This window comes from Rattus norvegicus, chromosome 15 (assembly GCF_036323735.1).
Source record: "Rattus norvegicus strain BN/NHsdMcwi chromosome 15, GRCr8, whole genome shotgun sequence".
NCBI classification, from domain to species: Eukaryota; Metazoa; Chordata; class Mammalia; order Rodentia; family Muridae; genus Rattus; species Rattus norvegicus.
Window position 1 is genome coordinate 6,843,745 of NC_086033.1, and position 17,249 is coordinate 6,860,993.

At 44.3% G+C, this 17,249-nt stretch overlaps 1 protein-coding gene across 1 annotated transcript; it reads right to left on the minus strand.

Moving 5' to 3' along the window:
• Window positions 1–1,456: 1,456 nt before the first annotated feature.
• On the minus strand, window positions 1,457–8,729 carry LOC134482178 (disks large homolog 5-like). The gene is made up of 5 exons (XM_063274922.1): window positions 8,536–8,729; window positions 7,633–7,795; window positions 6,343–6,474; window positions 5,708–5,884; window positions 1,457–2,011 (listed from the first exon to the last, which is right to left on the minus strand). Exons 1-5 carry the CDS (start codon window positions 8,672–8,674, stop codon window positions 1,927–1,929), a joined length of 696 nt encoding a protein of 231 aa, XP_063130992.1. The 5' UTR covers window positions 8,675–8,729; the 3' UTR covers window positions 1,457–1,926.
• Window positions 8,730–17,249: the final 8,520 nt, after the last annotated feature.

A 17,249-nucleotide genomic window follows, 5' to 3' on the forward strand; every position in this document is an offset into this window, starting at 1 on the left:
AGATATAGATATAGATATAGATATAGATATAGAGAGAGATTGATATAGATATAGATAGATAGGTATAGATATATAGATAGGTATAGATATATAGATATACATAGATATATAGGTAGATATAGATATAGATATAGATATAGATATAGATATAGATATAGATATAGATATAGATATAGATATAGATATAGATATAGATATAGATAGATATAGATATAGATATAGATATAGATATAGATATAGATATAGATATAGATATAGATATAGATATAGATATAGATATAGATATCCACCAAAACTAGATAAGATTGATGAAGCTAAGAAGTGCATGCTGACATGAACCGGATATAGATCTCTCCTAAGAGACACAGCCAGAACATGTCAAATACAGAGTCAAATGCCAGAAGCAAACCACTGAACTGAGAACGGGACACCTATTGGAGGAACTAGGGAAAGGACTGAAGGAGCTGAAGGGGCTTGCAACCCCATAAGAACCAACCAGAGCTTCCAGGGACCAAACCACTACCCAAAGACTACACATGGACTGACCCTGCGTAGGTAACAGTAAATAGCATTGTTGGGGCAACAGTGGAAGGGGAAGCCTTTGGTACTTCCAAGGTTGAACCCCCAGCGTAGGGAATGTTGAAGAGGACAGTAAAGGGGGTTGGACGGGGAGGGGACACCCATTTAGAACGGGAAGGGGAGTGGTTAGGGGGCTGATGGACAGGAACCCAGGAAAAGGAATAACATTTGAAATGTAAATAAGAAATGCCCAATTTAATAAAAATGGGAGAAAAAGAATAACAACAAAAAAACCAACAAAAACAATAAAGAAAATGTTCCAGGGACAGTGCAGGGGAATAGTGGTGAACAATAAGGGGGATGTATAGGGGAATACACATATGGGGAAGGGAGAGGGAAGTGAATGGGGGCTTAAGGAAGGAAACAAGGAAGGGGAATAACGTTTGAAATATAAGTAAAGAAATATATCTAATAAAAATTTTAAAAATATCGTTCCTCCAAAATTGCTGGATTTCAATAAATCTGCAGACATAAACGATGCTATATTACAAGGAATGCAGAGGCATACAGCTCCGTGTGTCCTGATCGCTTTTTATATTCCCCTACTGAATGGTTTTATTTCCTCTAATGTATTAGAGAAATACTTCTGTGTTTCTCCTTTGTCTGTCATTATAAAGGAAGCTAAATTTGTGAACACAAGGATGAAGCAAGGATAATTTTCGCCATGAATGTGGGATCCACAGAGCACGACAAACTGTCTACATAAAGAGCACAGTTTCCTGTGCAGCTCTGGCTGGCTGTGAACTGATGGTGAAGCCTAAGCTGCAGGAGACTTGCAGAAAACCACTGTTGCCTTACACTTGTGCTGTTACAGGAGGAAGAACCACACACGACTCAGGATGGCCTTGTGAGTGAAGGGTTAAAGGTCACATTATTATTTATAGGCAAATATCAATTTATTCAAGAACATTTTAAAGTGGGGAGTCAATGAGTTCAATGTATATAGCATTAAGAATATAGCATATTAATTAAAAACTAAAGTTAACAAATGAATAACAAAACTTCAAACGTAAACAAATAAAACCAAATGCATAAAACCAAATTTCAAACTAAACATAAAATACAACAAGTAAATTAGTCTGCATTCCATTGCTGCTGATTTTTCAACATATAACCCCACTCTGTTGCTGGCCTTGCAAACACAGCAGAACAGCAGGGAAGATGGTAAAATCTTTTCAAGAGGAATGTAGACGCCTCATTCCGGGTGGGTGGTTGTTGATGGACAAGTCGTCAAAAGGTTAAACGTGAGGCGTGTTCCAGGCCACATCTCAAGGTCTTTCAAATTTAGCCCAGGATTGGTACGGTTACAGGACTGAGATGTGGGAGGTGGTGTCAATCTTTGCACCCTCAGTGCTCCTGGTGGACAGTCCTGTCTCTGAGAGCTGTAGTCCTGCTCTGGGCCCTGGGAAAGCTTCTGCTGCAGTGTTCAGACCTACGGGTGGAAAAGACCTGGTGAGGACCTGCCATGTCACTTATCCCATACACAGCAGCACAATTCAGCAGGATAATCCAGAATAATCTTTCATCTGAGGTCATTCTCTCATGCCCAAGAGAGAAGGGTAAGAGATCCCACAGGCCTGCATATTTTCCCAGCTTTTAAAACTGCTAAAAATTAAACAGTGAACAGCAGATAATTCCAATCATACGTATACATTATATTTTAATATCATGTAGCAATGTCTCAATGTCAGATGAGGAGAGATATGAACAAACTAGAAAACAATAGGAAGGCCTTGGAAGCCTGGCCATCACTGAAATAAAGACTATTATTATTCCTCCAGTGCAGGAATTTGCCTGGGGTCCACTTGACAACCTCAATATCTGCAAAGACCCAGAGAAACAATATCTCAAGAAGTACATGCACACTGAAGTGATATTATACTTGGCAAGAATATGCTGCATGGAAATCTTGCCGAGGGTAGGCATTGAAGTCCAAAGGAGATACTCATGCAGAAAATAAACTATACCACTCCTTTGTTTAAGGGTATCGTAAAACTATTTGTGGGGAGACTTAAAGGCACTGGGCTCAGATAATACAAGAGAGCACAGACTGGAGGGATCGGTACACAAGAGCCAGAATCTCTATGGATCACATAAACTTCATGGACGGAATTTCTTTTAAAATGGACAAGAATAATATTCTGAGCTGCTCCTAGCTGACAGATGCTGAGAACTATGGAGAAAGTCACACACCCAATAAGACAGTTTATAAATACAGGGAATCTACTTGGGTCCTCTCATCCTGTGCTTTCAAACCATCTCAGTGACACCGAAATGATGCTGCATCGTCTCAGACAAGGCCTTTTGCTCAGTGACCAGTTTTTGCTGATTCAGGGGGTCCTGCAGACTTTCCTCCATTCTCTCCTCATACTGGTCATTAGAAGATTATATTGTCCATGGAGCCATACATGTATACAGACACAGACAGACAGACACCCAGACATACACACTTTTGAACCAAATATATTTGTTCACACATACAAGCAGAGTATTTTGCAGAATGTGGTTAGATTCCCAGTTAATGGTAATAGAAGAGATAACCCAGTCTACTATGGTGGCATAAGAAAAAAAAACATGGAATGGGGTAAGTACACAGTGAGCATAACCTAAAGACAGCTCGGCCAATAATGTGTATTCCCCTGAAAATCAGAAATTAGAAATGTGACATCTAGGCCTGTTAGCCAAGCCTGCTTAGGAAGGTCACAAGGCTGTGCACAGGAGGCTGATTTCAGGCGAACAGAGCACTGGGGGGGGGGGGGGCAGGTGAGCCTCTTCAGTCCTCTGGCCCACTGTTTCCCAGTGCAAGCAAAGTGAGCTGCATTTTTCAATATGAGGTCCCTTTACCATACAGTACCTGACAGGGGAAACAAACTACCAGCACAAACAGCTAGGAAATCTCCATAACCACAATCCAAGGTAAAACTTGTAATGGGATGCTATCAGATATAATTCGAGTAAGAGAGGGCTAAATCAAAGCCAAATGCTGGCAGGTATAATCAAACTCAGCCACAGTCCATGGAAGGGCTGGACAACATTGTACCTTTTCACTTTCTGACTGATGGACATCTGGGTAATTTTGCTTCATGGCTGCTCTGAGGTGAACCACTAAACACTAATATGCCACAGTTTCTCTGCTCACACCTACTTCTTGTTTTGGAATCGCTGTGTCAAAAGGTTGAACTTTCACAAGCGTTGTACATGGCTTCTCACAGGGCTACCCATTTGACACCTCCAGCAATGTCTGAGGGTCATCACTGTTCTAAACCCTCCTTACAGATGATTTTCACTCAGATCAAATGATTTTGAATAACAATGGTTAAGAGTGCCACAACACAACACAGGGTGAGTGCTGTGGACTATTTTGAGCCTAAGTTTCTGTCTGAGGCAAAGATGTGATTCCACCTCAGCATAACTCCTGGACATCTTCTGCCTGCAGATTCAACTCTAAGCAAATTAATCTTTCAAATAACAAATTCCAGGCCAAACTCCAAAGCCACGGTATATTCAACCAAGTTTAGGCCAATCTGGAGAGAAAGTGGTGGCAGGTAACGATTAACATAACCAGGATGTTGAGAAGAGACAACAAGCACGTGACCTTCCAGTGTTACTATACACCGAAAGCAAAGAATGCAGAAGAGCCCTGAGTCATCAGTTTCCACACTCAGGTACATGGATTTCACACAGCAGCCTCTCCTCACATCCCTGTACCATATTCCTGAGTTTTTCTCAAAGTAATGTCAATGTTGTTGAATAGTTTCCCACTGTAATAATTTCAATAGTAATCAAAACCCCATTAAGAACAGTTTAAAACTAATTGGAAAAATTGTGTTTCCTCTTCTCTCTCTCCCTCTCCCTTCCTCTCTCTCTCTCTCTCTCTCTCTCTATATATATATATATATATACTTTTACATGTTTCTATATATGTACATATAGACTAATACAATATATATAAATATATGTGTCTGTGTTCAGAAACTTGATGAGTTCACACACACAGACACACACATGCAAAACACACACACATACACACAGTTCTGTATATAAGCACCCATACCACAAACACTTAAAACAAGCAACTCCCAATGTACAATATGCACCAAACTCATAAACACGCTCTCACATCTGTGCCCACAGAAACAAACACACAAACACACACACACACACACACAAACACACAAACACAAACACACACAGAGTCAGAGAGAGAGATGGAGATGGGGAGGGAGGGGGAGAGAGAAAGAAAGAGAGAGAGTGTGACAGAGAGAGAGAGAGAGACAGAGAGAGAGAGAGAGAGAGAGAGAGAGAGAGAGAGAGAGAGAGAGAGAGAGAGAGAACAGAAATCATAAGTGAGAAGCAGAAAAGAATGGGGAGGCCATCATGCTGGAAGAACAGTTGTTGAATAGAGATGAGGCAAAGGAAATGTGTCAAGTGAGAGCTTAGACATTGCTCTCCATCCCTTATAGAGTAAACCTGTGTAGGGAATGCACTTCTTGGGCACACGAGGTTGAGAGAGTTGGAGAAAAATTTCCCTCTAATCCTCACATATCTCACACAAACCCTCACCCTGAGAGAAGTCTTTCCTACATCCCTGTTCATCCAGTCAGCTCCAGGACATAAGCCACAGGAAAGACCACTAAAACACTGACATAAAACAGGACGGACAAACTGCTTCTCAAGCTCTGTCACTAGAAACCACGATTTGGAAAGGCAGAAGGGACCATTTTCAATGTACGGGGAAAAGGAGAGAAAGTCCACAAGCCCCATCATGATTGACAATGAGAGCCATTCTTTTGGCAATTGAACTGAACTCTAATCAGTTCTGTGCACTACAAAGACGGCTGCCTCATGGCATCCCTCTAGCATAATGGCATGTAAGTGTGCAGTGTGTGATCAACAGATCCCCCTTAAGGAAATGCATTTTCTAGTTGAGCAGGAGGATTTGGTTGTCAATCCTCCAATTTCTTGCATGAAGCTAACATCACAGAAAGTTTAGTAAATGTTCAAAGAGATGAACAACTGGATGAGACCTAGGAGAGTGTCTGGATAAGTTGGAGAAGGTTAAACTGGTTTGACTTGGTTTATGCTTAGATATCAGGAAAACCTGCCCTTGATGCTTCATTCATCCTACCTGAGGCAGCTTGATACACGGATTTTCATACTGGCTTCCCCACAGATCCTTGTTGTTTCCTTAATGGACTGTTCCACTGCAATCTGTTCCCATAGAAGCTCCCTGTTCTCATGCCGTGCTCTCTGGGCATTGTTCTTCAGCTCAAACAACTCAGTTAGGAGGGGGCAGAAGCTGCGGCTGAGACACAAAGAAAAAATGGTGACTCCCAGCCAGTCTCCAACTTCCTCCCACTTCTCCAAGTCCATTACTCCTTCTAGGGTCCTGATCCAAAGAGAGCCCCAGATTATAGTCCAAGTCCAGAGTAGCCATGGAGCATGACCTAGAGACAGGTCAAATGGAGAAAAGAGCAACATTCCAGAAGACTCAGGGCACTTCTCAAAAACCTGACACCATTGATTCAAGTTTTTCCCAGAAGAGGACTTAATCCCTATGTGTGCTTATTTGTCTATTTTATTAGAATGTCCCTTGGAGGCCAATCTTTCTGTGTCCTGTGTGTCCTAGAGCCTTCCTTAGAGACAGGCTTCCTGGTCTGCTTCAAACACTATAAAGCCTGATCCTCACTTTACTTCACAGATAAGAATGGGCTGACACATGCTGTGCCCTGTGCTGGGGTCACAACCTTGTAAGTTACTCACCAGTACCAGTCATTTTCCAGTGTGAGGTGTTTACATTTGACCAAAGCTCTATTGACCTGCTCGCTCATTTTCTTCATGTCGGTCATCACTTCCTGGTGCTGTATCGTGAGCATCTCAGACTCAAAGTTGTTCCTGTGGTAAGGCATGGTCCAAAGATGAAATAACATTATGAATGAAGGATTCAAGAATTACATGAATTCAGACTGAATCCTGAACTACCCCAGCCTAGGACATGCCACACCTTGATCCTTGGTACTGGGTCCAATTGGTATTTATTAAGTTTATTATTATGGACACAGGGACAGCAGTGCCAGCAAACAAAAGGAGGGAGCTGATTTGCTTGAGCTCTCTCAGGGGGTTTGAAGGAATTGACTAACTTGCCAAGAACATTCGAGGACCCTGTGCCACAATCCAGGCTCCAACTTAAACCTATGAAGACTATTGTCCTGTTCTTAGGTAACAATTCTCAATCATACAATCTATTGCTACATGAAAACCCAAAGGAACATGAACATCACTTACAGGGAAAAGAATTTATAACACACACCAGGAGATTCCCATGTGCATCCACCTGAGCGGATGTGAAATGTTCTACTGCTCACAGTGAGGCTCTCACCCTCATCATCATCATGCCATGGAAATTGACACAGGATAATTCTCAGGCCAAATCAGAACATAGAATACCCAGATTTTAAGTGATACACACAAACACTCTCACACATGCATAAACACACACACACACAAACTGACACAAAACACACTCTCTCTCTCTCTCTCTCCCTCTCTCTCTCTCTCTCTCAATTACAATTAGAATGTCAAATATATACAATGATGTGGCAGTATCTCCAAATACAATGAATAAAATCAGAGAAAACCAATGATCCCCTGTTGTCAGTTCAGTCACACACTGTGAGGCACCAAGTGGGATTGGGCCCCTCCAGCTCTTCACAGGACCTATTGAACCCAAAGCACCTCCACGTCAATTACAACAATGATTGGTCATAATCAGAGCACCTAGAAATTCCCACAAGCCAACACCTGTCCAGGCTCCTTAAACCACACAATGAGAGCTCACACACTACTACCCTCATTCCCAGACTGTGATTCAGGCCGCAGGCTATGATTTACGTTTGTAGGAATTAAAATAGCCTATGCCACCATCTCTTTCCCATCTGGACTTCACATTCTGATGCAATCAGGAAAGTGATTTTGACCATGAGGACACCCTGGAGTTGTAGCCTACTGTGATGTGAGGAAATGTGGATTTAACAGAACTTGCATTGTGACTACCTGTCATTTAAATTCTTTCCCGGGTAATCTGCAAGGATACTCCTGAGTTCATCTCTCTCCTTCTGCATCTTGTGGAGAGCAATTGTGAGGTTCTCCAGACGCTTCATTCTCTCCTCCTCAACAGGAGTTATGGAGGGTTGGGACAATGCCTTCTGATCAGACTCTGTAGGTAGATAAACACCAGTGAACAGGCATATATGTGGACACAGTGTCAAGAAAAACTATGCTTAGTCTAAAACAGAAGTCTGAGGATGAACAGTTCTACAGATACAGTGAATCCCTGACAGAGCAAGAAAGCTATCTTTAAGCTGAACTCAGCTAGGTCCCTGGTCCCCACCATCATAGCCATAGGATGACATATGCCATCATAGATATAGACTACACCTCCTAAAGCCATTCCTCTGGCACTGAAATTCTAAAGCTGGCCTAAACAAGAAGAACTGGAGGACCCTCTCAGCTAATGTCTGATGTGAGGCAGATAAGTCCTTGAGTACAAACTCCTTAACCTCTTGAATCCCTAGTCTGTGTGTTCAAGGACAAAGTAACTGAGACCTTGATATATGACCAGGAGAGTATCCCTCTTGGCATCAATTACCCACGTAATCTACAGGACACTGCTGAGAATGAAGTGCTTCAAAACCCTATCCTGAGAGAGACACTTTGTTATTCTTACAGAGGCTCATCCTGGTATTCTTTGACACCGTCCATGACACTAAAGAGATCCAAGAAAAGCCACTTGACATATATGTCCTTGGTTCTCTGTCAAACTAATGATCAGAAATTGGTGAGTCTGGGTCAGCCATTTAGGAAGACTGAGGCTCTAAATCATACATCATATTCCTGGAAGAACCAGCTCAAGCCAGCCTCCTCCAGGAAGCTCCCCTTGCCCTGCCCAGTACTCACTTGACCTCTCCATTCGTCTTGTTCTCCAACGTGATAGAAGGCTGGCCTCCCTCTGCCTTGGTCTGGTCTCTGCATGGATATGATTGTCCCTCCGAAAGAGACTGAGGATCCTGGAGAACATGCCTCCTCGGGAACCCATTAGAAACTGAAGGGAAATCGCTCAGGCAGTTGGTGTCACCACATCACTGGTGACATCACAGAAGATTCTAGTGTCTCCTGGATACAAGAGAATTTCCAGGGAAGACACTACCAGTGATGTCAGTGGGAAATGCCATAGCTTACTTGCTAACTACCTCTACCCAGACTGGCCAGTTTCTGCAGTGGCTTTTCTAGAGACTCACTTTTGAGCCAGGAACACCCATTCGCTCACTCTCCTTCCAGAGCTTCAGAGTCCTCACTCCTTCATTACAACTCAGTTGCTGAGGAGAGGGAGAGTTGTATCAGACCTTGAAACGGATAGAACATCTTTGTTAACAGCCAAAGATCTAAAGACCGTGGATGATGGATATTCTTCTTCCTGAAATGAGTAAACCCAGGGTCCATGCATGTGACAAATAGTCCAATTTCCACAGTTTTACTGTTTCATAGAGGCCAATATTTTTTTCCTACACCTTTAAATGTATGCAAGTTGGAGTATGTTGTTTCATGGACTGTGCCTTGGGAGGGGGCATGGTTTCAATATATTCACCCATGTTTTTTCCTGAAACCTCTGTCTTACCATCCCATTTTGTGCAATGAAAACTCCCTTTTCCTGCCAACATAGGTTCTCAGGTATAGGGCAAACATGAAATTGTAATCTTTCTCTCCATTCATAAAGTTAAAATCCCCAAAAGTGAGGGAACTGGAGCCATGGAGGGGCAGAATGCAGAGGTGCTGCTGGCCAAGGAAGAGCAGGAGGAAGCAGAGAAGCTGTAGCACATCATGGTGCACACCTGGGCAACTAGCTGGCTTCACTCAGAGGACCTACAGTGTGCTTAACTATCATTTATAACTCGGTATCTGGTTCCTTTTCTGGCCACCGAGGGAACTGCATTCAGAGGAACCACAGACAAAAGTCATCCAAAGAACAATTCACCAAAATAAATAAAAATGAATACATTTTTCTTTCAAAGGGGCATACAATGTATGGTCAAGTCAAACAAAACCCAAGGAAACACAAGAAATGAACTATTTCACAACAACCCAAGAGTGCAAGAAACAACATAAAAGCAATCTCTTAAACCTATAATAATTCTATATGTATTTCTTGAAATAGCAGTTGTAGTAAGCAACCGGGCTGTAATGCTCTTATGAGTTCCATAGCCTCATCAACCCTTGTCACAATCTCCACCTGTTTTATTTTTTTCTTAAGCACAAATACATAGGAGTTAGAATCCTGAGTCTGTCTGTGATCAGACTGTAAACTGTAGTCAATGTAACACTGGCAATCATTAACCACAATCTTTATGTTTCCCTCCTAACCCCAGAGCACAGCCATAACTTTGGAAAGCAAAACTCACCCTCCACCAAACTATCTATCCTCCAAAATCCAGTCTCTCCAAAACACCAAGTCCATTCCTCATGCTATAATGTATGACGGCCAAGCCTTGCATATGAACGAAGGATGGTACAGGCTCTAATACTTCACCAAAGAGACATTGCCCTAAATTCTTTTATAAGTCCGGTTTCCATGATAAAAGTTCTATTAAAATATTATCCCAATCTAGACCTGTTTCCCTGGGTTGGCTCATGCCACGTGTTGTCTAGAATGACTCCTTTTTTAAGCCAACTTTCTGTTACCAATGTTACAAATTTTCAACCGTACCCAATAACTTAAAAGCCAGTAACCTATAGCCAAGACATGTAAAGCATATTATACATTTAAAACCAAAGAGAAAAAAATGAAGTGAGTACACATATTTTTCTATTTAGATCGAACACCATTTTTACTTTTTTAGCTGTCATTTTAAAAGAAGCACCTTGTTACCTGTTGATTCCAATAATCACAGTCAAAGATTTCTCTAAGAGAAACAGACATCAGCTCCCTTATCATAGAAGCTTTGAAGCTGCTGGCACCTTTAAGATCAGCTAGTGTAGACATTTAGCCAGCCCCCTGGGGAGCTTCCCCAGTGGACAGACCTAGGCTCCTAGCTACATTCCTCCATTGAGGCCGGATCCAGTCAGAGATACGCATGACAGTTAACACCAGAGATAACCACTTATCTAGGATGCAGGGCTCCAAAGGTCAATGGAAACTGTTTTTATTTATTTGTTCCTTTCTTGAAAGGACTTAAAACTAAATCAAGGGGGGAAACAACCAGCATTTAAAGTTTTCACCATTTTTTCTTTTAAACATGAAACATAAAACATTCAAGCAAAGAATTGCAAAACCCAGACATAAATTGACATCCGTGGACAGCTTGGTGTACCAAGGACAGACAATAGACATACAGAGAAGGAGCTAGATGGTGTCCCACCAAAGGACCCAGATACCCTACCTAAAGGACCCAGAACCAGACATAAGCACTTCTCCAATAGGAACCAACAAGGATGCAAATTGTCTCCCACCTCCTTCTGTCCCCAGGAGAGCTCCAAAATAGCTTAAGCTCATTTTTCTTCTTTCACCAAAGCATTTGTGGAGAGTCCAGAAGGACTGTTTTTCTCTTAAACCCATTTTCTCTCTTATCTAGGGTGTAAACTGTCTCTAATCAGTGTCCAAAGACTAAAAGCATCTATGAGAATTGACTTCGCTTTTCTAGGTTTTAGCATAACTCTAAAAGAACGCATACACAAAAACATTCTATCATTATTACCTTGTCCCTTACATAAGCCCCCTATTGCATCCACCTCCCATTCTTCTATAAGGGTTTTCCCCTATCCATCTGCCCACTTTCCTGCCCCCCATATCCCCCTACACTGGGGGGGGGGCGTCCAACTGTGGTAGGACCAAGGGCTTCTCCTTCCATTGGTGCCCAACAAGGCTATCCTCTGCTACATATGCAGCTGGAGCCATGGGTCAGTCCATGTATCATCTTTAGGTAGTGGTTTAATCCCTGAAAGCTCTTGGTTAGCATTGTTGTTCTTATGGGGTTGCAAGCCCCTTCAGCTCTTTGAATCTTTTCTCTAATTCCCCAACGGGGATCCTGTTTTCAGTTCAATGGTTTGCTGCTAGCATTGGCCTCTATATTTGACATGCTCTGGCTGTGCCTCTCAGGAGACAGCTGCATCTGACTCCTGCCAGCATGTACTTCTTAGTTTTAGCGATCCTATCTAGTTTTGGTGGTCACATATGGGCTGTATACCCATATGAGGCAGTCTCTGCTCCAAACTTTGCTTCCATATCCCCTCCTATGAGTGCTTTTGTTCCCCCGTTTAAGAAAGAGAGAAGCATCTGCACTTTGGTTGTCCTTGAGATTCATGTTGTCTGTGGACTGTATCTTGTATAATTTAAGCTTTTGGGCTGATATCCACTTATCAGTAAGTGAATACCATATTTGTTTTCCTGTGATTGGGTTACCTCACTCAGGATGATATTTTCTAGTTCAATCCATTTGCCTATGAGTTTCTTGAAGTCACTGTTTTTGATAGCTGAGTAGTAGTCCATTGGGTAGATGTACCACATTTTCCTTATCTGTCCTCTGTTGAAGGGAATCCGGGTTCTTTCCAGCTTCTGGCTTTTATAAATAAGGCTGCTGTGAACATGGTGGAGCATGTGTCCTTCTTGCATGTTGGAGCATCTTTTCGGGATATGCCCAGGAGTGATATAGCTGGGTCCTCAGGTACTGCAATGTCCAATTTTCTGAGGAACTTCCAAACTGATTTTCAGAGTGTTTATACCAGTTTGAAATCCCACCAACAATGGAGGGGTGGTCCTCTTTCTCCACATCCTCACCAGGCATCTGTTGCCATCTGAGTTTTTGGTCTTAGCCATTCTGACTGTTGTGAGGTGGAACTCAGGGATGTTTTGATTTGCATTTCCCTGAGTACTAAAGATGTTGAGCATTTCTTTAGGTGCTTCTCAGGCATTCGATATTCCTCAGCTGGGAATTCTTTGTTTAGCTTTGTACCCCATTTTTAATAGGGTTCTTTGGCTCTCTGGAGTCTAACTAGTTGAGTTCTTTGTATGTTTTGGATATGAGCCCTGTATCAAATAAAGGATTGGTAAAGAATCTTTTCCTAATCTGTTGGTTGCCATTTGTAATGACAGTGTCCTTCACCTTACAGAAGATTTGCAGTTTTATGAGATCCCATTTGTTGATTTTTGATCTTAGAGCATAAGCCATTGGTGGTTTGTTCAAGAAATTTCCCCAGCGCCCATGTGATCGAGATTCTTCTTCACTTTTTCATCTAAATAGTAAGCAGAACTCACTCTATGACTTTTGCAGTTGATGTTTTCTGTACAAAACATTGTTTTTTTTTTGCTATATAGAAATGGCTTCAGTCTGAGATATGTAAAGTTACCTGAATAGGGGAATCAGATGAGGAACACTGTCCTGGTTACCGGCACAGAGAGGACCACACAGCCTTGCTCAGTTCATTGTATTTTCTCTAGCATCCATGTTACATTAATTTGAGCAATAACAAATTATACTGCACTGTCTGAAATGTAGTAGTGATGATATGGTAAAATAAGGATGTAGGGTGTAACCCTAACATCACTCAGCAAACCCTGCTGTTCTCTGGGAGGAAGTTTGTGGAGTCTGCCAAGGAGCCAAGGTGGGTGCCTGGGAGGAGAGATAAACTTCTATGAGTGTCCTGGTGGGGAGTGGGAGCTCCAGTTGATGTCTCCCTAATCTCCCCTGGGTTGGTCTTCTTCTGCTGGTTCACGCCCCTCACCCCTCACTGGTAAAGCTGCTCTGGCCCTCCCCTCCTCCGCCATCTCTCATGCTGCATGGGCTGAGTTCCCAGTGTTGCCCTCCTTTTCATCCTGCTGATGCTGGCTGCAGTCCTGTGTCCTGTATCCCCCATTGTTATACTCTCTCCTGCCTGCTACAGGTCCTCCAACCTCACCCTGAGGTTCATGGTTTCCATTTCCTGGATCTTGCACCTGGTCCCACCATGCGACAGTGGGTTCCTCGGATCATCAAGTCAGTTGTCCTGTGTCACTTAGTGGTGACAATTTTCTGCAATGCTCTGGTTCCCTGGTTGATGACAAGGACATGGAAGTGTCTACTGTGATCACTCCAGGGTGTGGGAAGTCCTGGCATGCAGGAGTGTGCATGCAGGAGATGGAGTCATGTTTTGGAATAATCTCTATGGAGGAGGTGGTACCTGGATATATATGGAGGAATGGAAATTGCTGTGTGCCCTCTTGAGACAAATTATGTGGTGATCATGGTTTGACCAGGCCAACCAGAAGGCATAAGTCCTCCCCTTGAAGGACTTCCTCCTTTGGTTCACACCCCTCATCCCCCTCACTTGAAGTTTTTTCCTCTCACCCCGACCCCTTCCTCACCTGCTTGTGCCCAGCAACTGTCCTCTTAGTTTCTGAGTCTTAGAGGATGCTATGGTCCCAAGTTCCAAGCCGATATGGTCCTGCCCAGTCTCCATAGACCTTCAGAGATTTTTATTTTCTAGAAGCCCCTAGTCACTAGGAACAGGGCTCTGGATTTCTGAGGCCAAGAGGGACCTGTGGCACCATCATTCTAGCACGGCCCTCTCTACTTGTGTCTATTCCTGGTTACAGGATAGACTGGTTGTTCCTTTGAGGTATGGTTCTTGTGTTCTCCAGACATTTTTGGGACACTGAACCAGGCATGATGCTCAGTTGTTCTGTGTGGCCTGTCCATTTCTTCCCTGTACCTGTTATTGTTTCAATATTCACAAACTGTCCATACTGTTCCTGGAGATTTAGTCTAACACTCTGTCCTTGGTTGGTAACATTGAAGGACAGGACTCTCCAAAGCCATTGGATTCTCCAGCCACCTGTGTTCTGCCCTGAGTCCCATAGCGCCTGAAGCCTTGCCTTTGTGGACTTACTTCCTGCTTTCTGTACTTGCCTGCTTGAGTATATTCTGTGGGAGGCTTGTGACAACTGGGCCCTGTGCCTCGTTTGCGTGTCAGGCATTCTGCTTTCTCCATGGTCATTGTCACTTGTGTGGGTAGAATGGTGGGGCTATGGGGTGAGGAAAATACCTATTTTGTGCTGGTGTTTCCCGATGTTCCTCCAAGATAAATTCCATTTTTGTTGCTTTTCTTTTCTTTTTTCTTATTGTAGTACCCAAAACTCCACTGGTCTGTGATTCCTGTGTCCATGTCTTTCTTTCTGCCTTGTGCTTCCCAGTGCACTACTTTGCCCTCCTCACGGCACTGCTTTCTGAGGGTAAGCAGCTAAGGATTTCGTTGTTGTTGTTTTTCCTGTTTTCTTTTGTGGCAGTTTGTCTGTCCTTCTCCGTTGTTTTCTGTTGCTCACTTGCTCTGCTCACTTTCGTATTCCAGCTTGCTGGTTTTGCCCACATAAGATCCCCGTTGTTCCGATGGTTCATACTCCTAATACTTTCAGCGCTCCTGTGCTCTCCTCGGGCCAGAGTCTAAACCACACCAGGAAAGGGATGGACATTCATGGGGAATGGCCACTCATTTTTAACGATGGCAGCTCTTCCTGTCTTTGCTAGCAGGCCCTCTGTCTCTCCTCCCCATCAGCATGGTGGTGTGTGGAAGGCAGGGGCGCAGCTTTCAGTCCAATCACTGTGGCCTCCTGCACATCTCACTGTGGTTCTTGGGGTCCCTGTAGATGCATTAGGCACTCTCCTGTCATCACTAGGTTCTCGCCTTTTGTGTGACCCATGTGACACTCTTCCCAGGCCCAGAAGGGCGGTTGATCTACAGTGTTGCATGTCCTTCTCATCCAGTGCTGGCACTCTCCATGCTTGCAATCCTCAGGATGCTCCTGAGTGGTCCTGGCTTCGCCCCTCATGGTGCTTCCTGTACCCTGGTGCTGCCTGTGCTCCATCGTGCTGCGTATATCTCATTCCCATGTCGTTTCATTGGTTTTGTGTGAGAAGCCTGTGTGTGTGTGTGTGTGTGTGTGTGTGTGTGTGTGTGTGTGTGTGTCAGGGGTGTGTTCAAGATAAAGTATGGCTCTGGCATTGTCCAATGTCTGAAAGGGGAGACCCTTGTTGAGTGAGTGCCCACCCCATGAGGGATAGTGGCTGGCCTTTTTCTTAAGAGACTACAAAAGGCGTTTTCCTTTGATGGTCTTTGTTCTGCCACCAATCAGGAGCTTGCAGAGGCCTGGCTTTTGTGGGGGGAAAACCTGCCTCTGACTCCTCTGTCCCTGGGTGTTAAGAATGCACTGAAGTGCGTGGCCTCACCAGTACCACAGACCCCTTCGCTCCTCCCATGTGGGTGTCTTCTCATTCTTCACACAGCACTCATGCAGCTGGCTGTGGCCTGGGTCTCACTGGGTTGGGTCCATCCTGCCCTCAATGTGAAAATTTTGCCTCCTCTAGGGAGCTGAGGAAAGACACGCTATGATCTCAAGGGAATTCTTCTGGATGGTGTCCCCAAGGGCCTGTTCCTAAAGCCTGCTTCACATAGCTTAAGCCATGAGCATCCTCACTGCACTCCCATCTTTGATGGTGTGAGCTTTTGCTTTTTCCTCTACCGAGGCCCACACTGACCACTCCCAGTTCGAGGAGGGATCATGTGGAGCAGAGCTGTCGTCCTAACAGTGTGCAGAGCTCTGAGTTCTTATGGTGGTGTGGACGGGAGGTGCACACTCAGCTGTATGGACTGAAAGAGGAAGGGTAGAGGTCGGCTCCCACTCCCACATTTCTCCTGTCACCTGTGCCAGCTGCTACATGCACCTCTCCACCTCCCGTTCCCTCTGCAGCCATTCCTTCTACGCACGCATGCCTTGAGTGGTGTGTGGTACAGTCTTGGCCTGTGTGGTGTCTCTTCAACCTCTTTCCCGTCAGCGTTCCCTCCGCTGCTTAATACAGGTGTCCTTCACTTCTCAGAGCCTAAGGAGGGTCCATATCTCCTAGAACTGAGCTCTGTCTGAGGGGTAGCCTTTAGGAGAATGACAGTTGGCTGTGTACAGAGCAATCATCAGACACCGTGCCCCACTGCCACCTAAGGGACTTAGTAGCAGCATTGATAGTCTCCCATATAGAGTCTTCTTGGTCCCCAAGGGGACATTGGCTTTGGGCCAGCATGGCACTGAAGGCATGGTGGAGCTGCTCCAGGAATGTGGGCAGAGTGATTCTTGCTGATTTATTGTGTGTGCCCATTTGTTGCCGAAGCCATTTCTCGGTCCTGTGTGAGGCATCTTCTGGGGGTGCTTCCAGTTGCCCTTGCCATCACAGGTCCTCGTTCCATTTTATTGTTCCCCCATCTACTTCTGTTTCTCTTTGTCTGGGCGACCTGCAGCTGTTTAGGGGGTCACCAGGCACGAACAATCCTGGCACTCACCACAGTTTATTTGCCACCCAGCAGGACAAGAGCAGGGGGAAAGGTGTCTGATGCTGCAGCTGTGGCAGCTTCTGTGTGGTTTGGGGGTGGGGTATGCGAGGGAAGTGTCATAAGAGGGAAAGAGAGGCTGCTTGTAGTCCACTGGTCACAGGCCATCAGCTGGCCTAGAAGTGTTTGGGGGCTAGTATGGCCTTGTCTTCCTCTGTTAAGACATTCGCAGAGACTGTCGTGCACCTAAGTGGGTGCCTTGCAATGAGATAAATGGAGACACGTCTCCTGGTGTAGCAGTGTGACTCCTCCCCCTCTACCTTAGGTTCAGT

What these genes read in the sequence shown, in the direction of transcription:
- LOC134482178 (XM_063274922.1), bottom strand. Translation starts at nt 8,674, where the DNA reads ATGGGTTCCCGAGGAGGCATGTTCTCCAGGATCCTCAGTCTCTTTCGG. An exon ending in GGAAAGAATTTAAATGACAG is followed by an intron (nt 6,475 to 7,632) that starts GTAGTCACAATG and finishes GCCTTACCACAG; the next exon opens with GAACAACTTTGAGTCTGAGA. An exon ending in CTGGAAAATGACTGGTACTG is followed by an intron (nt 5,885 to 6,342) that starts GTGAGTAACTTA and finishes TTTGTGTCTCAG; the next exon opens with CCGCAGCTTCTGCCCCCTCC.